This window comes from Cydia pomonella, chromosome 13, assembly GCF_033807575.1.
Source record: "Cydia pomonella isolate Wapato2018A chromosome 13, ilCydPomo1, whole genome shotgun sequence".
NCBI lineage: Eukaryota > Metazoa > Arthropoda > Insecta > Lepidoptera > Tortricidae > Cydia > Cydia pomonella.
Genome location: NC_084715.1, coordinates 18,591,600 through 18,615,353, shown reverse-complemented (window position 1 = coordinate 18,615,353; position 23,754 = coordinate 18,591,600). Strand labels below are relative to the sequence as shown.

Sequence of the window (23,754 nt, the reverse complement as noted above, 5' to 3'; positions counted from 1 at the left end):
GCCTGTTATGCAAATACATTACTATGCTACTAAACTATAATTACTTTCGAAATTATGCAATTCGTTTTTATTGTATTTGTTTTTATACCAAATCATAATTTCTGCATATCAAAATTATGCAATTCAAATTATGAAAAATGAAATTTCGCAAATTGTTATTATTAAAAACATTACACACCCTGCGTTCCTTAACTCTTCTTCTTCTTTTAAAATATGGCTTCCATCAAATCTATGATGATTTTGCCAATGTCAAGTTTCGTTGTAAGTTTTAAGAAGCGACTGACATGTCTCTGGTTTTAAGTGTGCTCGTAGAGCATGACGTTGTTCGGTAGTTGCTTTTAGTAAAGAGATAGCTGGACTTTACTAAAAGCCACGATGGATTGCCGGATGTTGATTAAAACATGGTTAAACGCGTTTCAAGATTAGTTTTTCATTAACTGCATACTTCCAGGATAGTTCACTGCAAAATAAGCTATCAATACTACACTTTGAACAACATAAATGAGCAAAACACAAAAAAATATTCTCGAGACGTCTTCGCCATCTTGAATCTCAACGACAACCCTCTTCCTTAACTCTACCTTCCATAATTTTCGTTAAGTAAGACTGACATTCGATTGTCATTTTTGAACTGTCAGCCTGGTAAAGGGTTAATAACATGGCTAACTGCCAACTGTCAAATAAGCAATATCGTCAGGTGACAACCAAAACTCACTAATTACTAAAAAAGAATGACAAAAATCAACCTTATACTAGTTATAATATGGCTCATTATGGCTATGAACTTGGAACTTGTGGTGGTAATTAGTGAGTTTTGCTTGTCACCTGACGATATGTCCCACACACTAGGAAGGCGCCACAGTCATGCACGGAGCGAATAGAGTTCGTTTACAATGGATGGGCCCTTTGCCATCAGTGTAATGCTAAATGGATGGCCCCATTGCAAATGGGCCCTACAAGTACCTACAGTATAATAACTAGTGTTGATTAAGACTCGAGTCCTTTGAGTCCTCTGCTTTAAGACTCGAGTCAATTTTTCAGACTTATAATTAAGGCGAAACTCGAGTTCTTTTCAACTTTCATAGAGACCAGTGTTTTGTAGAGTCCTTTTCGGAGAACTTGTAATTTTTTTACAAATAACTTCGAAATGCGTTGTCTTTATGTAAAATTCATGGAAGTACATAACATAAATCATACGATAACGCCTATTTCCTTTACTGCTGTTTAGGTAAAACCTATAAAATTGTCGACAGTCTTTATTCGGAGACTCGAGTCCTTTTGAGTTGCGCTTAAAAAATACTCAATACAGGACTCGAATCGGGACTAAAAAGACTGAAGTTTTTTAAGCTCTGAGTCTCGTAAAAACAAGTAGAGTTCTTTAATTTAGACTCAAAAGACTTGAGTTCCTACCAACACTAATAATAATGCGTTTAGGGCGCGTCGCATCGGGGATGTTTGCGGAGGCGCATTTGGCGTGTTTTAAAGCTACCATGCGCCTGCGAGCTGCGTCCCTGGTGCGACGCGAGCGCGCCAACTCCAACAGCGTCCTGGAAATTATTGCGGACAAGTTTTGCCTGTGTATTGTATATTATTGTTGGAAGTGGAATGCCCTACCCGAGTCTGCGTTTCCGCATGAGTACAATCTGAATATCTTCAAGGCTAGAGTAAATAGGTATCTCATTCGTAAGCGTGCTCCACCGTAGACCGCATCATCATTTACCATCATGTGTGATCGTGGTCAAACGCCTGCCTATCCTGCATAAAAAAAAATGCATTTTGCTGCGGACTTCATACGCCAGGCAGCACTGTGATTAACATTGAGAAATAGACGGCTGTCAATGTGTTAACCAGGGCAACCTTAATGTTTTAAATTTTAATGTTTGTGTTTGTTTAATGTAAATACTATTTTAATTATGTAATTATGGTACTTGAAATAAATGTTTTTAATTTAATATTAATGTTCCATGAAACAAAAAAATGTGGACTGAAAAAAAACTTAACTTCATAGTAGGTATTTTATTTGTGTTTGTATCAAAATAGATAAAATAACCTTAAAAATATATTTACAAAACTTATTTTTAAGCAGTTATCGCACCCTGATAGTATTTAGAACGTCTATCAAGCCGGCGTCGACTTTCAGCATGGCTAACTTAGTCTCCACCAAGGTGAAGTCGCTTAGCTCCATCTGTAAAAATAAATACACATTATACAGTCACGTCTGAAAATATGGGTACAAAAAATGTGCCAAAAATATGTATACACGACTTTCCCATTTATTAAGGTAGTGTATACATATTTGTGGCACATTTTTTTTTACCAATATTTTCAGACGTAACTGTACCTAGTTATGTTTAAATCTTTAGGTTAGATACCTGTTCTTTTAAATATCTAAATACTGAGAGGCTTCAGATATCGTTGTAGTTGTAATAAAGAGTTATTAAAAGGGCTATGCAGGAGTTCCCTATTTTTTCAGTTCACTTGCAAGTTTAAAATTAAATCTCGTCGCCCTAAACTAGCCAGGCTATTCGAAATAGATAGGTAACATGGTGCGGAGGATTGCCTCACGGCGCCCCTTTTACTGTCTACGGCGCACCGGGGCGCCGCGGCGTACAGTTTGGGAAGCCTTGGCTAAGGGTTGCGAAGAATTATTTCGATCCCACCGTGCTTTTTGAGTCCCTCGCTGCGCTCAAGAGTTTGCATTAGAGTCACGCTCGCTTTTGTTAGGAGTAGTTAATTACGTGAATATCAAGGAGGGAGGAGGTCATGCCTAATATTACTAAATATCAGAGAGAGGGAGTTTCGGCAAATATCACAAATATCAAAAAATCCTCTAAAAAAAATGTCTTACGTAATTAATGGACGCCTCCTATACAACCTATGGCGAGCTCGGGACTTCAGCAAAACGAAATTTACAAATAACTACATATAGGTTAAACCTAGGTATACTAACCGTTGATTTAGCAAAGTGTACTTTATTGCAATGACATAAGGTCTACCTATATAACCTATAAAACAGACTCGCCCGTCGGGGGATCCTTGTCTCTTGGCGGGAACCTGCCGTACACGCGCTTGCAGATGGCGCAAAGGTACCACGTGCGGTACTAGTGTGTGGACATCTGACAGCAACACTAACCGCCGGTGGTTCTTATGTCATCGCAATATGGTTCACCATAGGTGAGTTAATTATGGAACTTGTGGAATATTATAGGGCAATTTTACACAGATCGACCTAGTCCCACAGTAACTTCAATAAGGCTTGCGGTGTGGGTCGTACACGACGATATATACAATATTTATACAAATATAAACCACTAAATAAATGTCCTTACCAGGACCTCCTCCTCCGTGATCAAAGTCAAATGGCGTTCTAGAAGTTTTAATCATATGTCGAAAGATGGCAGTAAATTTACGTGGCTACAACGTTTTCTTTGACAATCCACCTCTATTTCAATTGTCTTTGTTTGTAGATAAGGTCACTACTGACTAGGCTGGAAGGCCGTCCAGACTAGAATAAACGTACCCCGTCGGGCGGATCCTTTTCTCTCGGCGGGAACCTGCCGTACATGCGCTCGCAGATGGCGCACAGGCCGCACCAAGTGCGGTACTTCAACGTATTCACATCTGACTGTTGAAATAACGTTTTTACCAACCGAAGGTAATGATTTTGTACGCCTAAGACCCTAATCTGTTAAACAAAAGCCATTGTTTCTTTTGTGCGAGCGGTGGACTCCCGTTTTTTTGAGCGCGTACCAAAGCAACAATGTCGTTTAACCTCTCGTCTGTGCGTGGTTAGGATCCGGACCACATTTTAAGGCCATCTTTTTGTATTTTTTTCGCAAATGATTTTTTGCTCTATATGGCACAACCGAGGCTTGAACCTACAACTTTTTAACTCAGACACATACGACAGGTTAAAAAGCGGCTGTATAGAGGTGGTTTTAAAGTTCACATCTATGTGCATGTAACATGTTTTGGTAATGTAGGACGATCGGACACCTCAAATGTACGCGAGCGCTCATATTATTACAAAGCAAAATGTAAATCCACCGCTCGCACAAAAGGAACCGCATGGCCTTCGTTTTGTCTTAGGCATAAAAGTCATTTGAGAAAATTCATATTAGGTATACGAGTAGAGATAAACTTTTTTTTGGCACGATAATGTTTTGCAATAAAGTTTTTATCTATCTATTTAAACGGGCAACGTACACGTTCGATAGAGTCAGACCAAGCTAAGTTGTAACGATTTTGATAGCCCAGTCGGTGAAAGTGTTAAGTAAACGTGATAGTTCTATAGAAATATGACGTTTAAAATAACTCTGGCACTGCCTGGGCTGTCAAAATCGCTGCTAACTTTATTTTGGTCTGGCTCTAAATCGCTCACATGCCACTTCGCTATGACAACTTTGCTTGGAACAAATTATAAATATATCAATAGTTAACTTTCAAATAACTAATTTGCAATGCACTTTTTACCAAATGGAAAAACTATAAATGCCTACCTCCTCACTATCTCTGGAGGCTCTCCGCTCCCTATACCCCTCTAGAGTGAGTTTGATCTCGTCCGGAATATCCTCTTCCTTATACCCTGGCCACTGCATGATGGAGCGGAACTGTTCCACTTGAGTTGTGGAAAGGATGCCACCCATCATGAGCGTCAAGCCTGCTTCGATGTCCTGGAAATTTAAAGAAGCCGATGGCACAGTAAAATGACCAGATAATAAATAAATCACAATAATAAATATTTGGGGACAATCTTAAACAAATCGACTTAGCCCCAAACTAAGCAAAGCTTGTACTATGGGTACTAGATGACGATATACATACGTATATACGTAGAAAACACCATGCCTGAGAAAAAAACATCCGTGCTCATCATCATCACACAAATAAATGCCCTTACTGGGATTCGAACCCGGGACGATTGGCTACATAGGCAGGGTCCCTGCCCACTAGGCCAGACCGTTCGTCAAATCCAGAATTAGAAAAGAAGTATCATGTTATTTTCTCAGAAAAAGAAATCTCTAGCTCTGGATTCTCCAAAGTTGTTAACCCGCGTGCCGCAGCGTGAGGCCTTCGGATCTTGCATTTTAGTTTAGACATAGAAAAGTATTGTGTCTGTAGAATCTGTAGAAGGTGTCACTTGCCGTGTTTTAAAACTATTAAGACAATTAAAAATCGGTAATGGTGGAGGTATATTATTCCATCAATTAGTTGCTGTGTATTTAAAACTACCTCGAAAAGAAGTGATGTGCAGCTACTAATTTTGTTGCTAACCGATCTTAGGCCATACTTCATAGAAGTGATGAACGCCTTTCTTTTCACAAGCCCGATTATATGGTTTTGGTTCTCCTGTTGCCTTATCGCGGTCCAAAATTAAGAGCTCGGGAGTTTGATTTCACCCGATGGCAGTATTTTGAACCCTTACATTTTACTACTAACTAGCTACTAATCTACTGTTTAAGGTGTTTACTTTTATTACGAATCAGCTGTTTAAGGTAGGAAATTTTATTACAAATATGTATAAAGTCAATAAAGATTAACTTGTACCGTTTGAGTGTTAACATTTACGTCAATTAATCAGGCATACCTTGACACTTGGACATGGATATATTGGATATACTTCACCTGTATCGGCATTCTGTAGCCATCAGGTCTGAACCGTCTAAGCACCGTCAGGTACAAGAGCTGCTTGGATTTCTTTAGCGTTACGAATCGCGCCGCGTACTGCATAGGAGTAATATCTGAAACGAAATAAGAGATGCGAAGTTAACAATGATATTGACAAAATTTGATAGCAACGAAAGAGTGTGATCAAGCAAGGATCAAACCCTCTATTACCTATTACCTGCCTGCTTACTGGCCCTTTGGAAGGTATTACTATCCATAAAAAGCATTTACCTACACACGGTTATCGTTATTAGAATTACATAATATATATACGAAGGACTTCAATAACCGCTTCGAAAACGATGTGTCCATCCATCATCTTGCAATTGTCGACAGCGGGTTTGCGTTTGGCCCAAAATTCTTTCGAACCTGTCAAGTGTGTTCTAAACAGATTCATAGCTTAACTCACTCTCCAGCTCATTGGAATCGATGGGTAGGGAGAACTGCGCGCTCTGACGGGAGAAGACCCTCGGAATGTGAAGCCAGTCGCCCAGGCTGACGGCGGGGACCTGCAGCTCTCGGAGTAGAGCCTGCATCTCCTGGCCGGGCGGCCGCTCTGGCCGGGTACGTAGTGCTTCCTCTAGCACGTAACGACGCTGGAAATTATGCGTTTCAGTTAAATTTTAACATAAAATCTAAGAAGAAATCATTTTTATGTGGTGTTGTTTATTTAAAGACTTGTCACATTGGAACAATGGGATTGTAAAAATGGTAACCTTAGTATCAAACCAAGTTGTTGTATTTTGACTTGTGAAATAGCCCTTGTGGCCTAATTACAGAATATTTTTTGAATTTTGAGTTGTTATGCCTCCTCATCTACTTTTCTTACTTACTTTTATACTTCAGAAAGAGTCTGTATTCTTAGTGAACCTTGATGACTTGCAGCCCGATATCACGGGTTTGCAATAGTACATTACTATAGAAGCCAGGAAACGAAGGGTTACATGCTAAGTAGATATAGTCGGCCGAGCGTAGCGAGTCCGGATACAAATACGCAGCCGGCAACCCCGTTTCTCGCTTTTGTATAGTGCTTTTCTCAAAGTTGCAATGAAATAAAAAAAATATCAATTTGTTTTATTCGTAGGTTTACACAGCTAAAAACAAATAACGAATCTACTACTATTTGATGGTTTAATGCAAAGACGTTGTGTCACTATGATACGTATAAAAACATAAGAAGGTTGCTTTACAGGCCAAGGTGTGTAAGGCTGTATAAAACTCTTTTACATATCATCTTCACTCATCGCACTGGATACGTAGTATTTGCCGAGTAAGTCATGTCAACATTTCAATGCAATTTTGAGGAAAAATAATAAGTACCTTAGTATCAAACTCAGTTTCAATCGCCTCTTCATCTACCTCCCTGTGTAGATACTTCAGAATATCATCATCTAAGAAAGAGTCTGTCTTAGTTGGTGTTTGTTTGATGACGGGTAGCACGATGACGTCATCGTCGACCGGAGCTATGGAGCCGCGGGAGCTGGGGTTTTGGGAGTCTGTGCCGATGCCAGCAATCTGGGTGATAATAGTGCTACTTTAGCGTACTAGTGCGAAAATTAGCATATTACGTTACTGTGTCGAACATTTAAAGGGCCATAGGTACTGTAAAACGTTGTACGATACATGTGCGAATAGGTAATTCGCAACTCGTGTCGAATTTCCTATTTTTCGCACTTGTATCGTACTATTATGTGACTGCTATAGAATAAAAGGCATTAAAATAAACGAAGTGAGTTTCTTAAAAAGATCACACGAGTGTTTTAATGCCTAATTATGTACAGTTACATACACTATTTCATCTACACACATATTATAAACTTTCTATGAAATATTCACTAACCCAAATTACAGCCTCAGTTGGGGCATCGTAGCCAAATCGTTGTTCTCTTGGCGGAAATCGCGGATATATGGTGGCTTCACCGAAATATTTTTATTGCTTATTTTACACGAAACTTTTGCTATAGTTACCTTAAAAACAACAAAACATATTCATGTTATACTTAAAAACTAATTAAAAGATAGACTGTACTGTACGTCAAATGGCGGTATATGTTTTTTTTTTAATTCAGAGACAAACTAGAGTCGGGGCCTATTTCCGCATCATTCGATACAAACTAACATGCGAGATATGTCAAAATTGTATGCAATTGACATTTCATTTCGAACAAAAAGGCATCTCGACTGATATTAGAATAAAGGTCAAATCGAATTGCTTTTTTTTCAGAGATGTTCCAAATTTGAACGCATAACCAAATCGATATTGATGTAGTTATGAAGCAATAACTACATTATCACAGATAATAAATTTGTTGTAACAAATTAGTTTATCGTAATGTTGGCCATTATGTACGGATTTTGAAGGCATCATAGTGGGTTTATGATATGTGTGTATATAAATAAAAAAAAGATTTTGTCATATATATGTATGTTTAAAGGCTGTAGGTAATTCACGGTGACCAACCAAGCTTTTGGCCGTCGAATGTTACGGTGACATTGGTCGAGATGTAATAAAATTTGCTGCACCACCCTATCCTCGGGCCGCCCATTATACAAAATTCTAACTAAGGAAGTTTGAATCTAATTGTATTTTTAATTGGGTTGAATTTAATTTGTTCAAAAATTTTAAGAGACAAATGAAAAGCAACTTTGTATTCAATGAAGGTTGACATTCCATCAAAATGGGTAGTGCATCCTAATGTGAGTACAATGGGCGGCACAAGGCTATACGGTCGGAAACTAACAAGTTCACATCATTCGAATGCGTCGCTTCCGACCGTAACCAAGTACTTATAATATGATCCGGTTCGAAGGACCATTTTTGTGCCAAACATTGTATTGTAGTTTTCTCCTTTGAATTATGTGATGAATTACAGGAAGTAGGTAAATTGGTAATATTTATACGTGTAAGCAACATAATAGTTAGGTATACCGAGAGAAAAAAAACCGGTCGGGAACCAGAAAATAAAGGGCCGAACGTACCGACCGTATTTGGCCGATTGCATAACATTTGTAAATATGTTTACAGTACATATGGTGCTACTTTACCGCACTAGTGCGAATATTAGCATATTACGTTACTATGTCGAACATTTAAAGGACCATATGTACTGTAAAACGTTATACGATACATGTGCGAATAGGTAATTCGCAACTCGTGTCGATTTAAAACACTCCCTTCGGTCGTGTTTTAATTTATCACCACTCGTTTCGAATTTCCTTTTTTTCGCACTTGTATCGTAATGTACTATTATTATACGGAACATGTAATGCAACTAGCGGTTTTCAGAAAACCGTTTAACTTTCCTAATTTATTATTTGCTAATACAGTGGGTGCAACAGCTTAACAGACCCTAAATAAAATACAAATAAAACTGATACGCTACTAGTGATAAACAAGGTATTATGTAAATTCACTTGTGTTTCTGGATCCTGTTGTGTTTGCGCCGCGAGTCCCGCGGAAGTGAGGCGGTCGCTGCCGGTGGGCCGCTTGCGGTGCTTCTTGCCGCGCCTGCGGATCTCGCCGTCTAACAAATAAACAAACATCATCATCACCGCATGTCAGTGCTGGACTTAGGTCTTCTCTCATTATACAAGGAGCTTTGGACTTGCCACACCTGATGCGGATTTTCAGATTTTACACCATTGAATTTCTTAGCAGGTGGAGGTTTCTTCATGACTTTTCTAAAAAGCAAGTCGTATACATAGGTATATTAAATGATATTTGCTGCACGCCTAACCGCTATTGGAATTCGGACTAGAATTTTAATTGTGAACTTTGACGCCAAAGATCCTCCTAACCTTGTTGGCTTAGGGGTAAGCATATGAACTGCTGTTCGAAACAATTAGTCTCTTGGAACTTATTAGAAGCTGAAAGTTTAATGATACCTCCAGAACCATCCAAAGTGCCTCGAACAGTTTCGCTCCCGTCATTGGTGTCCTTCTCCGACTTGGAGCGCTGCGACGCAGGCGGTGCGTCTGTCTTATTCTTGCTCTTAATCACTTTTCCTAGCTTGAGGGCTTTCAGCTGATTCTGGAAATACGAAAACGGATATTGAATCTTAAGAGATCTCCAGAATTTTGAGGCACTTATCTGTAAATAAAGTAGGATATAGTCAGCAGCAGGAAGTAGAAGTATCTACATGAATTAGCTCGCGTTAAAAACTGTCCAGCCAGAACTTATATTTTCATTACCTCAAGTTTCTTAAAGAACTCGTCATTATCATAATTTAAAGGTTTTTCTCTCTTCACCTTCTTAGGCAACACCACACTCGGTAGCTTCATCCTTTTTCTCTGCCCAGTCGCGCCCCAAGCAGTCATAGATAGAACTATATTCGACGCGATTCTCTTCCTACTCTTAGGTGCATAATTTATGACTATCCTCGTCAAATGCATTAGGTTACAGTCACAAGATGTTGGAGTCAGAGAAGGCAGTAATTGTCTTCGTTTTACGCGCCTCGGCTTGGCTGTGTACAAATTATCACCGGTTATAAAGAAACTCTTTTCCTTTTTACTTGGCTGTGCGACTGCAAGACTTGGCTTCTGATTTTTCTCCTTAGGTTTTTCCTTTCTCAAAGGTAACAGTTTTGTTTTAGATATTAGAAAAGGCAACATCTTTATACGCGTAAAAAGAGGCTTTAGATGGACTGTTTTACTGTGTAGTTGGAAGTAAAGTGATAGAGACGGTATTGATTATACCTTCTTATCAGCTTAATATACGCTCTAGTAATTTTTGAAGAGGATGGAAAATATCCTAAACATTTACGTCATTTTATTAATAGTTACGTTGGTTTAATGCCCGGGTATCTACCTATTCCCCTTGTTTGTAACTACACGTGGCATTGACATTTATAAAAGTGCCTGAACTATCTATAATTCTTGTTGACTTTTATCTAAGTACGAGTATCTAATCCTTTTTATTAGTTCCCGTTCTGCTGTTAGGGCATCAGGCAATCTCGGAAATGGGTTATTTATTTATTTATTTAATCTTTATTGCACAAAAGAAAACCTTATAGTACAAAAGGCGGACTTAATGCCATGAGGCATTCTCTACCAGTTATTTTGTGGCATAGTGCACAGAGTTAATGGTAGCCAGCGAGTTAGGTACCTACCATTTAGAAGTAGTTTACTCTCAGCAACTTCTTAGTCATCATAGTTAATCTCAGCTTCAAAAACTTTTTCATAAATCCGAGTGTTAACAGACTTGTCTTTTTGCTTAACCACCAAAAACGTCAACTGACGCACGCGGATGACAAGGTCCCCGATGACACCTCGCGCACGATGCACAATAATTTAACCTGTAACCGTACCTTTTTATTTTCCCGACTAGCATCACTCTCCTTAATGACAGGCGCCCGCTTGAACAGCACAAGTGGCGACGCCAGCGGCGGCAACTGCTCGCACTGGCCTTTGATGAGCTTTTGATTTGATGAGGTGCTTGTGAGCACCTTCTGAAACACTCAGGGATCGGGGATGGAAGCAAGCGGTCGTTGGTGGCAACTCTTGCAGCCTGCTATTATATCTGAACTGTTGCAACTACCTCTGGTTTCCTTGGAGAAGAGCGCGCCCAATCGTGCCATTCGATGCGACCAATCTTCAACCTTAAATTTGTACCTTTTTATTTTCCCGACTAGTATCACTCGGATCACTCTCTTTAATGACCGGCGCCCGCTTAAACAGCACAAATGACCAAGCTAAGGGTTAAGGGTGGCAGTTGCTCACACTGGTCCTTGATGAGGCGACTGTGATCGAAAGACTCAGAGATGATAGTGAGCGGTCGTTGGTGGCACTATTGCATTGCAGCCTGCTATCAAGTCTGAAGTGGTCTAGCTACCTCTGGCTTCCTTGGGGATAAGAGCGCGCCCAATCGTGTCATGCGATGCGAACAACCTTTAATATCGAAAGTGTAGGTACCTTTTTATTTTCCCGACTAGTATCACTCTCTTTAATGAGCGGCGCCCGCTTGGACAGCACAAGCGGTGACGCCAGCGGCGGCAGCTGCTCACACTGCCCCTTGATGAGGCGACTGTGAGCGCCCTCAGAAAGACTCAGAGATGGCAGCGAGCGGTCGTTGGTGGCGCTGGTTCCATGGCCCGCTGTCATGTCGGAGGTTGTGTAGCCGTGGTAGTATAAAGTTTCCTAGAAGGAAGAATGATGTTTGGTCGCTTGTTACCCTGTCATAAGATAAAATAACTTGTGCCTTTAGTCTATTGCGATAAGTTAATATGTCACTAATGTGACCGATGTGATGCTTAGGTAATGCTTGTACTCGCAACGGAAGCATTTAGTACTCGGATGGTGGTTAGAGCACTTCATGGGCTATTGCAGATTACCTAACCTATAAGTTTTAGTACAATAATGATTTTTTCTTTGTGCAACGATTGCAAAAGTGTTAGCTCTACAGTAACGTTGTTAATCCTAAATCTGTGGTAACGTTAATGCCCCAGTAGATACTGGACACTATCCTACTACCTATTGCAATCAACGTACAACCACGTCTTTTATCGGTAAAGGAAGATCTTAATACCGTTGACAAGGTTTAAGATTAAATAATACCTGGCTGTGACTTCTTCTTAGGTCTAGAACAATGGTGGTTCTGTGATGCGGCTGGTCGGGGGTGAGGCATCTTCGGGAGCCTCTGGACTTGCCGCTGGCGAGGGTCGGAGCGGGCGTCAGTGGTCGCGAGTCTGTTTCAGTATATCTGGAATCAATTTTTTTTTAAATATTATGGTGGTGGTAAGTTGGCAATCAAGCCCGCCTGAAAGAAAGCGGTTGCCGTAGTTATGGAACGCGTGCATCAAGAAGACTGCTACATTATACCTGTTGCCGACCCTTTAGAAACCTATACCTACCCAAACAGTCCTTTTCTGAATTCACCACCTCATAATGTAGTCTTGTCGAAAAACGTTACTCGTAAAGTTTTTTCGCCTCATAACCAGCATTTTCGTTAAATATTAAAATTACTTGGAATCTTTCCGTTTGGAAGTAGGACTAAAAAGATCCAATATCAGACTAAGGTAGAAACATTACTGAGGCTCTTCACCTTCTAAACATGTCCTCTGTAACGATGTCATGAGGAGTTCGGATTTTATCCTTATCCGGGCCATTCAAATCTTGGATCTTGCTCAGGTCCTCGCCGAAGCAATGTGTTCTGCCCTCCAGTAGCTGAAAACAGACAATATTAGATAAGTACCTAATTATAAATTCACTTACCTATATTATTTCTATTAGGGAAAGTGTTTTAGGTGGGTGCTGTTGGGTCAGATTACAATTATTACTTACGGGTTTTAAATAGGTATCGTACCCAATTCTACGTAATATTGAATTAGGTTCATTCTATTCCTATTTTATTTTTTACATTATGAGATTGGGTCGTGGACTGGTGATGTTGATTCTTGGCTGCTCCAAAATTCATTTGGTCGTTGTGAATGGCATATAAGTACAATAAATATTACAAAAAAAAACAGACTTATTCGCTGCGCGCACGTCTCGCCAAGCTCACGCCGCGTTGCAATTCAACTTTTTTTTAAGATATTCAAGCTAAATGTCAAGCAAAATTGCTTTAATTCTGCTCTGGAATTTTAAGACAGCTTATAAGATACTTACCCACTCGAAAGCTCTAATCAAAGGTCTCAACAGCAAAACTGCTAAGGAGCTTCTAGAGCACAAAAGACACAAAGCCTGCGCGGTGACCAGAATATTGACTGGACACTGTAAGTTGAACAAACACATGTTTCAAATTGGAAAGAAACAAGATGCAACGTGCAGATTCTGCCAGGCGTCAGAGGAGACTGCAATGCACATGCTCTCTTCCTGTGGACCACTAATGTCAAAAAGAAGTACCCACTTAGGGCGGCACGTATTGCAACCTTATGAGGTACAGAACATTACGGCCCAAAGAATCTGGAATTTCCTGGATTCAACGGGCACTAGTGATAAACTTTAAAGGGCTGTCACAATAGATCACTGCCTGGTCGACGTGGCATTCAAAGGCTCACAAACTCCAATAATAATAATATAAAAAGTCCTTACCCATGAGTCTTTAGCGCGTCTCACAAACTCCTTGGCTTCAGTATCAGCCGGGTGGTTGCACAGCACCGAGCAGCCGTGTGAGAAGGGGTTGTAGAGCCCCGCGTACGGCCGGAGCATGAACGGCGCCGGCGTCACTGAGCATTTCAGCTCTACTGGACTCTGGAAACCGATAATATGAACGTTAGCGGTTAAATCAAAAGTTGACATGCAGTTAACCAGAAAACATACCTAGTGCCATCTAGGCTGGATATTTAGACGCCAAGTGTTTGTTTTTTACGGCTGGATTCCACCAGTTTGCGGCACAAATGTTTACTTGAATGACAAAAACGTACTGAATTTGCCGCACACTGGAATCTCGCCTTTAGACTGTCTGTCGCATTTGCTGAGGAAATTATTAATTTACCTAACAAATCGATCCTGCACGTGTCGCAGTGAACGTGGTAACAATTCAGTTGTGTCAGTGTCAGTATTTACTTAGGTAACCTATCAAGATTTCATCACAACAGGCTACTACAAGGCCGACAAGGCACTAAAATAACTAAGAGGTCAATATTAAAAATTATCAATTCAACTATAGGTACTTAAACACCGATTTAAACATTTATATTCTTAGGCCGTTAATAACTTTTTAGAGTCAGACCAAGATAAGTTGGCAGCGGTTATGAAAGCCCAGACGGTGCAAGTGTCAAGTAAACGTCATAATTTCATAGAAGTTTGACGTTTAAAATAAGCCGTGCACCGTCTGGGCTATCAAAATCGCTGTCAACTTATCTTGGTTCGAATTTAGCACAACCAACCGAAGTGAAACACTCGACACTTCAAACTTACGCGATCCTCTTATACCTACCTATACTCAAATAGATCTATACCAACCTGCTGTGTATTTCTAGAAGCTTCTGTAGACTTCTGCGGCACAGATGCCAGCAACCCAGTGTTGCTCAACAGCCCCATTTCTCCATGTTAATGAATCAGACACATCGGAGCTTTGTCTAAATTTGTATAACTTCAATATCGATTAAACTACACGGTATCACTTAGTTACGGTAAAGTTTTCTTTCGAAGTGAAGTACTTTAGTAGCGAATAGTAGTAGTACTTACATCACTTTATAATATAAAAAAACACACATCATTCGTACAAAGGCACATCATTAGTACTTATCTCTTTCAGGGATGTCTTCCACTTAACCTTTGAGCAATATCCAGTTAATTTTGAAATAGTTGTCACATGGCATAAGGTGTCGTTCATATTTTTTCCACGTCGTGCGTTGTTGTCGTATGCATTTCTCTCAACCGTTGTACATAGGAAACACTAAATTAGGCATGTTGCGTGTTGTTTACAGTCGCGGACTTTAATGATTGAACCATTTTACTTTACATTGGACATTTCATACCGTTAGTACCTTTGACAATCAAATTAGCTTAAATGGCCCGACAATGTCTGTAACTGTACCTAACCTAACTTTCAACATATTTATTTAGAAAAAAATGTACCTAAATAGCTTGACAAAATATGGAAATAGATGTTACACTGACAGAAATAGTTTTAAATTCAATTATTTCACTATGAGTTGTATAGCTAACGATTTAAAGTTCACTTTCGATTGCAAAAGAGACCAATTGGTCGATGGCGTGATAGTTTCAGCCATTAAAATAAAATTTATGGTGATGGCAAAATGCACAGCATTTTATGATCCAGGTCTACTTGATTAACGACGATCGTGAATGTGAAACCATGTGCATTTATGAGCAGATACGATTACCGACTAGGTATTTAGTGCCTAGTATTTAAGTGAACCATAAAATCAAATTTCTACTGAATTGAAAAGGCGGCAATGTTCGCACGATTTTTCTTGTTTACAATGGATAGTTTCAGCCAAGGTTCTGCTATGAGAAACAATTTAATAAGATTATATTTTCTATAGATTGGTACATACCTCAGGTATAACATCGTAGATGTTCATGAACGGACATAAGGGTTATTTAGATTTTAAAACCCCTGCTTCAATAACCTAATGTTTTATACCACAAATGCAAGTTGGTTTAGTGGTCACGCGTGTAGGGTAAACTACCCAATTACGGGCTGTAAACGTAAGGACCTTAAGAACGAAAGCCAAGATAGCTGCTTTTAAAATAACGACGAAGTTGCCAATTATGCCTCTTGTGTCTCCGAGTTTAATGACCAAAGAAGCGCTCCTGATATTAACCAGACAAGGTATTAATTAACCATTTCTAGATCTTCACTCATTGCAATAAGGTTTACGTAATAACAGTTAATTTTGTAGACGAAAGTATTCTCATCATTAAGCCTGAAGATACATAAAATTGAAAGACCAAATTGAATTTTTTCACATATATTATTCAAAAAAATTTACACAAAAGCACTAAGACATCCATTTAACCTTATTGTCTAAATAAATGAAGTTTTTAAACCGACACTCAACCTCTTAAATTAATTAAGATATAATTTGTCTCTAAAAATAATACTCATTTTTCATATTTTCAACATCAGAAAGTTACTATGGCATTACCAAAATAACGGCTACCAATACCAAGCGACATTGTGAATTGAAAACTAGAATATGCAATTAATTTCAAATTTACCTCACTAACAGGGTCTATTTATTACAAAGGGATTTATTTAACAATTTTAGTGCAATAGTCACTGAATGTGTACATTGGGTGAAACTTACAATCCTTAATGTATGATTTTTAATTCTTAACATTATTGATTCCACAGCAACTACTGACAAAATTGATGATAGTTTACATCGAGTTGAAGTGAATGTTGGGAACTTTGAAATTCGTACAAATCATTTGCACTAATAACAATAAATATTGCTTTTAGAAAAGATATTTGTACTTGTTTTTGAAACTAAAATTTAAGTTTAAGAAACCAAACAGTCTCTTTATAACTAATGAACTTTTTGCAAACAGAATATCTGTTTTATATCAACAAGTTAGAAAAATAAGTGTGGTTCAACAAAACAGGATGTATGTATGTGCAATAGACATGATACAACTGTATAATTAAAATATTACATTGGGCATTATGAATTGCGCGATTATACCAATAAAGGAAATAATCAATCAATAGATTTCTCTATCAAAATATGATAGAAGTATATATCTATCACAATAAAGAGAAACATCATTTGCAAACATGAACACTAAGTTTATTTTAAACAAATGTTAATTAATTACATTTATAGAAATATTGCAATCGATTCGGACAATATCAACAATTGAAGGCATCATATCAATTATGTACAATTTATTTCGAGAGAATTTCAACCTTATAATTGATATGTGAGTGAGTTTTACACTGACTGCATGCTCTTACTGTCCTTTTGTGCAGGTAGATTGCGCTTTTTACGGACTTACATTTACTTACATCTTTATTGAGAGCTAGTTACAATTCTTACATGAAATAATAATTTATGTATAGGATAAAAATATTGTAAATAATTTAAGGGCGATAAAGACTATTTTTAGCCTTAGGATTTAACAGAGTAAGAAAGATAACTTCTCTACAGGTCAATTACTTAAAAAGGCAAGTTGATTTGAAAGGCAAGTCACAGTCCCTACTCTGTCATATTTAAATATTACCATTTATTATTAATGTATGACGTCATAATCATAAAATAATGTAATTTACATCAAATGTAATTACGATACCCATGAATGCTAGCCAGCACCATCGGTGAATCTGTACCATTATTCAATTTATTATAAAAAAATAATTTAAACTAAAAAATAAGGTCATCTATGTAAAAAAAGTGTGACTCATTGATAGTCTTCCATGAATAAAATTTTAATTATGACTAGTAGTTAAGAAATAATTTGAGCATGGAAAATAAGCGTACTACATGACCATGCATCTATAAAAATATTATAAAAACTTAAATAATTAAGTTACATAATTATAATTAGATCAATTACAAGTATCGTCACACATTACATGAAAAACTAGCTCGTATTTAATTTAGGTTCTCGATAAAACTACCGCGTGAACACTTCGCAACTTTAGTATGTTACATTTTACTTAACGACACTAGCGCACTTAACGAGGGTCACCGCACTTCACTCAACCAAGAGCACGGAATCGTCCCTGAGGCGCGGCGCGGCGTCCTACGGGCGCGAGGCCCGCGCCGCCTCCTCCAGCGCGCGCACCTTCAGCTCGCGCTCGCGCTGCTGGCGCAGGAAGTCCTCGTGGTGCGCGGGGTGCGGGTGCAGGAAGCCCCGCTCGCGCTCCATCAGCAGCTGGCGCTGCAGCTGCTCGTGCGCCGCCGCCTGCTGCGCCAGCTGCTCCGCGTACGGCCGCCCCAGCAGGTCCGGGTGCGGCAGCGGCCGGTACGGCCCCAGCCCCATCGCCTCCTGCTGAGCCTGCGCCGCCTGCTGCCCCGGGTGCAGGTGCAGGTGCGTGTGGGAGTGCGCGTGCGTGTGGGCGTGCGTGTGCGCGTGGTACTCGGGGTTGATGCCGGCCATCTGCAGCCGCACCATGGGGTCGGCGGCCAGCGCCAGGCGTTCGGCCGCCTCCAGCTGCGCGGCCGCGACGCCGGGGTGCGGGTGGTGCGGGTGGTGCGGCGGCGCGCCGGACACGGGCACGGCCTGCGGCGCGCCGGGCGCCCCCGCCGGCGGGATGCCGAGCCGCTCCAGCCGCTCGCGCTCCAGCTGCGACAGCGCGCCCGGCCCGTGCCCCGGCGGGTACAGCCCGAACTGGACCGGTATCGCGCCCTGCGGCGGCGGCGGCGGCATCCCGTACCGCCTGTGCATCTCCAACCAATGTGGGTCGAGTCCTCTAGGCCCGACGTTATTTTTGAGCAATTCCTCCTTCAGTCGGTCGTTCAGTTCGCGCTCCCGCAACTCTCTGATCTCTCTATCCCGTTTTTCTCTTTCGAGGTGTTCTAATTCTAGCCGCTCTCTCGCTCCGGCGGCACTGTAGATCGAGCTGAGTTGGTACTGCAGCATCGGATCCATGCAGTGACGCGGCAGGGGATTCCCTGGGCTGAAACCAGCGTGTGGACGGGCATACTCCGACAGCTGCCTGAGTGCGGGCGTGTCCGGGTATCCGGGTGGTCGCGGGAAGCGATCGTAAGGGGAAGTTATAGTTTCAATGGCACCTCTGGAGGGAGGTTTCGTCTCCGGTTTCTCCGGCGTCGCTATCTTCCTATGCGCCTGTTGAGCAATCTTTTCTCTTTCCTCTCGATCTCTCTCGGCTTGCTTTCTCAGCCTTTCTTCACGTTTCCTAGCCAATTTCGACTCTGGAACTGGTTTAAATATTAAATCAGTTCTTGTGCAAGAGTTGTAATCTCCTCTGTTCCAATGTCTCAAGAATATGGCTGATTGTGACCTGTGACACTCAGTGTCTTCAATCTTCGGGTCGGGAGTGGGACCCTCACGTATAAGCGCAGGACTCGGTATTTCTTCCTCTTCTGGTTGGGACTGTGTTTCAAGTTTCAGTTCTGGGTTCTCATCAGGTATGGGCCTTGGTGGGCCGCGTAAATGTGGGTGGCCATGTGGTAGTTGATGCGGAGATCCCGCTCTGCCGTGGCCCGCTTGTAGACCGGCCGCAGCTTGGGCATGAAGTCGTAAACTCTCGATGGAGCTAGGGCCCGGTCCTGGAGGTAATCCTAGTCCCATTGGATGGCCCATGGAAGGTGGTTGAATCATAAGGTGACTGGGATTGCCTGGAAGCATTTTTGGATGATGGCGTAGTAACATAGAGTCCGCCGGAGATAGCCGCTCGGGATGATGCGCCAAGTGATGTGAATGGTGATGGGTGTGGTTATTTGTCACATTCACGCTTGACGACGAACTGGTAGATTGGGATACACTGGCCGAGAGATGGTGAGGAGAGCTTGAATGTGAGCTCGGCTTCTGTTGGGTGTTGATTTTGTGTTGTATAGACTGAGATGAGCTACTTGACGTAGAATGTGATATAGATAACGTATGGTTCAAGCCACCTCCGGCGTGATTCGGCTGTTTTTCAGTACTCGTGTGCACAGCACTATGATGACTGGTAGAATGATGCTGCGTCATGGTAGTTTCGTGCAATTGATGCCTCTCTGTAGTTGCATTTGGATTTCTAGGGTCCTCAGTACTTTCTGATATTTCTCTCAGAGATCTTGTTGTAACTGATGAACTGGTGCTATGATGTGAACTTAGCATTGTCGTAGATTCTATTGTTGAAGGTTTTACTGGATCATGCCTGCCTGGAGCGCTGACTGCAGGATGCATTGGCGGGATTGGATGAGGTTGAGCCAAGGGTCCATAAGGATATGGATATGGCATTGAGTAGCCAGGATGTGGGTGAGGATAATAAGGATGCATAGCATGGGCCGCTGCCGCGGCAGACAACTGGAAGATAGAAGTATGTAGCAAGGGGTGATGAGGATGATGTAAGGGAGAAGCGAATGGATGCGGCGGTGGAGGGCCCCCTTGGTGACCCGAGTGCATAATCGGGCCAGGCATCGTCGACGGAATTGATAATGGCGTTGGGTTCATAAGGTTCAACGCCGAATGCGACACTGGGGTGTGAGGTTGCACTGGTGAAGCAGAAATATGTCTCGATTGCGATGGACTCGTCATGTGCCTGGAGAATGGCGACGTGGTCGAAGATGGATGTGGATGTCCTGGGGTACCATTGTGACCAGGTTGGCTTTTGATGGGAGTAGGAGTATGAGGGCTCTTTACTGGCGGTAGAGCATTTGCTGAATCTGGACCACTGCTTTGGCTTGCAGTCACAGGTGGAAGATGTGGTTGATGCAAAAAATCTGGTTCTTTCTTTATACTTTCTATTCTGGGTCCAAGGAACCCACTTGAAATATTTGAGCTTTCATTTGCAGGCTGGCTGGGAGGTCTACTATTGTTTTCTACACTTGAGATAGATTCTCTGTCTCTTTCTGAGCTTAAATGCTGTGCAATAGCACTTCCAATTGGATAACCTGGCACCTTAACTTCTTTGAGTGACTGAAGAGGATCAGAAACACCCTGTGTAGACAAATTAGCCGGCATGTTGTCTGGAACTTCCTGCTTGATTTTCAAGTCCTGTGGCATTGATGGATCATTAGGATTATTTGTGGTTGGTGGTATAATGTTTCCAGGGATTCCATGTGATGGCACAGGTTGTATCAAAGGTGGCATGGAACCTGGCTTGTCTAAACCAGGATGTCCCGGGTGTCCGGGAAGGCCTGGGTGTCCTGGGTGACCCGGATGTCCAGGGTGTCCATATAATGGGGTAGGCATGAAGCCATAAGGGCCTACATTTGCTCCACTCCCAACTGAGATTAATGGTCCAGGAGGTAACAAACCAGTTATTGATGGTTGACTCAGTGGTGGAGGCATACTCTGCCCTGATACTGGAGTGCTTGGTGGTTCTGTTGGCCTGACTCCAAGATTTTCAGGACGGACTGATGGTGGGAATATTGGAGGTCTCAGTCCAGCCATTTGACTATCATGCTTTGGTTGCGTTTTCAAATCAGTAGGTTGTTTGTCATCAATATCAGATTCTTTGTTTTCGTGTGAATTTGCTGGAGAAATTGGCTCTGTGTTGGTTGTTGTAGGATGTTCCATAGGTGGCGGTGACGAACCACGTGCATTTGTTGGGGAAGGACTTATTTGTTGAAGAGAATCAAGCCTAGGTGCATTAGGCGAGTCCACCTTATTCCCACTAGATATTGTTGCTGTAAATATTTCTGGGGTGTTCTGGTTTTTCAGTTCATTTGCTTCATCCCTCGGTTCTAACTTTATGACAGTCTTTAATGGATTTAGATGAGGATTATGCTTGTTAGGATCACTGGCGTAGTTGATACCTGAAGGATAAAAGGGTGGCATACCCGTGGAGAAGTCCTTGGCACTCCTTATAATAGAACTGTCTTTTGTAATGTTCATAGGGTTAAATATATTGCTTGGCACACCTTCAATTTTGATGTTGTGTGCAATCTTTGGATTGTAAATATGGCTGTCTTTGACAAAAAAGTTTGTATTTTCCAAATTGAGAGGTTTATTTGGCTGGCTGACAGGATGACCAGGAAAGTTATGTGGAAGAGGATCCTTCTGGAATTCTTCTTTCTGTAAATTATGAGGTTGTTCCTCTGTAACAATTTCCTCCTTAATTTTAATTTTATCCATAGCTTCTGTTGTCATTGGTGTGACTTTTGGTATAATTAGCTCTGTCTTAGGGAACATTGCACCTTGTAGAGGAAGAGGTTTCATCTCCATTGTGTCTGATTCCTTTGGAATGTTTGTATCAGTTTTAAGATCAAGAGCTTCTTTCATCACTTCCTTTTCAGCAGGTTTGAACACAGGTGGTAGAGGATCTTTTTCAGGTTTAATAGCATGTTCCTCACTTTTAACTTCAGTTTTAACTTGTGAGTCAGCAGACTTTGGTGGTTGTTCAGGCAAAGTTTCCTTATTTTGTTCTGTATTTTCCTTATCAGTCTTATGGAAACTAAAATCACAAGCTTCAGGCTCTGGTTCCACATTTTCAGTCTCATCCATGGCTGAAAAACTGTCATTAGTGAGGCTCTCAGATGGACTCTCGGGTGGATCGGCAGCCTTTCTCTTTTTCATTTGTACATCACCATCCAATATACTTTCTAATTTTGATGAATCATCTGGAAGACGCTTCTTGACTTTTGATGCATCAACTTTACCATTAGCCACAGGTTTCTTTTTAGTGTCTTTGCTAACAGGAGAGGAAGGAACTTTGTCTGAAACATTGTTGTTTGTACTTTGGGTGTTAGGTTTGGCCTTCTTGGATTTAGTGTCATTGTCACTCTCATCTTGTCCTTTCTTACCATTTGGTGTTGTCTGTTCTTTGGACTTATTCCTAGTTCTCATTCTGCTGGGTGATTCATCAGGATTTTCAGTTCTGCCATTGTCAGCTTTAGCCAAATCTCCAGCATCGCGGGAGTCACTGTCCTCTTCTGAATTTTCATCTTCTGTTACTGAACTCATTTCGCCTCCTTCTTTAGTATTAGGGGATGGCCTAGAACCGTTAGTATCTGGGACTGTAGGAGCCACTTCAGGGGTTTGCTCTTTAGGAGTCCCAGCACGAGAATTTCTAGTGTTACGCACCCTCCGCAGTGAACACTGACGAACTCTTCTCCTATGAGGCCTGTTACTACTAGCACCAGGAGTCTTTTTCCACAAATAGTAAAACTCAACTAACTCGGCAGTGTCTTTATGAGGTAAAAGGTCCTTCTTTATTTTGAAAAAGTTTTTGCCAAATTGGCGAATACCTTTCACAAATCTTTTTGTCTCTTCTTCTGACCACTTTTTTTCTATTCCCTTGGGCACTGGGCACTTCACTAGGGCTTGTAATGCGCGACTAGGATCATAACCAGAGTCGTGGAGAACGTCGAGGGCATTTATAGTGGTGTCGTCTCTGCTGGCTGCCACACAGCCGTCGTCGGGAGAGCCACCGTCACACATACCAGCGAACGCTGCCATAGACCGAGCAGCTCTCAAGTACATCACCAGGTCACGATCAGTGGACTGCGCGGGCAGCCATCGAAGCTCTTCGCCGCCAGGACAGGGTTCGTCTGGTCCCAGCGGGCCATGCACTCGCATATCAGGCAAGCACGCGTAAATATCCTTATCCTTCACGGGTTGGTTCGCTGTACCGACTTGAACCTCCCCCTGGTTCTGGGCCATGATTCGCGCGGCACAGAATATTTACACTGCTCGCTCTTACCCCATTCACAGTTCACTGATTATTGTCCGATTACATCCCGTTCAGATAAAACTTTTGCAACACGATTCACAATTCCATTTTGGACGTAAATTTGATGGTCCGTAAAACAGTAAGTATGCCAATATACATAATTATTGCTCCTAATGGCCACCATTACACGATGCTTTGAACCTCATTTTACGAGCTTAAATGATACACTGACATCGTAACTGAAATGTTCACTTGATTATATGATAAAAACAAAGCTTCTAATTCAATATTACTGCATATTTTACTAATAATTTAGTAAACGCTATCTACATGCTACCCTTTTGTTTAGCTTCGCCTTTCTTTGGCTCTTGTCCATAGACAGTATTTTTTCT

The 23,754-nt window shown here is 41.3% G+C and overlaps 2 protein-coding genes across 2 annotated transcripts; both read right to left on the bottom strand.

Moving 5' to 3' along the window:
• Positions 1 to 1,122: 1,122 nt before the first annotated feature.
• Positions 1,123 to 15,619, bottom strand: LOC133524462 (uncharacterized). The gene is made up of 13 exons (XM_061860500.1): positions 14,569 to 15,619; positions 13,696 to 13,854; positions 12,707 to 12,828; positions 12,220 to 12,364; positions 11,578 to 11,802; positions 9,553 to 9,697; positions 9,082 to 9,191; positions 6,988 to 7,182; positions 6,077 to 6,263; positions 5,626 to 5,741; positions 4,500 to 4,673; positions 3,521 to 3,625; positions 1,123 to 2,185 (listed from the first exon to the last, which is right to left on the bottom strand). The coding sequence occupies exons 1-13, from the start codon at positions 14,644 to 14,646 to the stop codon at positions 2,087 to 2,089; spliced, it is 1,860 nt and encodes a 619-aa protein (XP_061716484.1). The 5' UTR covers positions 14,647 to 15,619; the 3' UTR covers positions 1,123 to 2,086.
• A 411-nt stretch (positions 15,620 to 16,030) lies between these two features.
• LOC133524461 (arginine-glutamic acid dipeptide repeats protein) lies at positions 16,031 to 23,736 on the bottom strand. Its single transcript, XM_061860499.1, has one exon. It carries the CDS (start codon positions 23,350 to 23,352, stop codon positions 17,824 to 17,826), a length of 5,529 nt encoding a protein of 1,842 aa, XP_061716483.1. The 5' UTR covers positions 23,353 to 23,736; the 3' UTR covers positions 16,031 to 17,823.
• Positions 23,737 to 23,754: the final 18 nt, after the last annotated feature.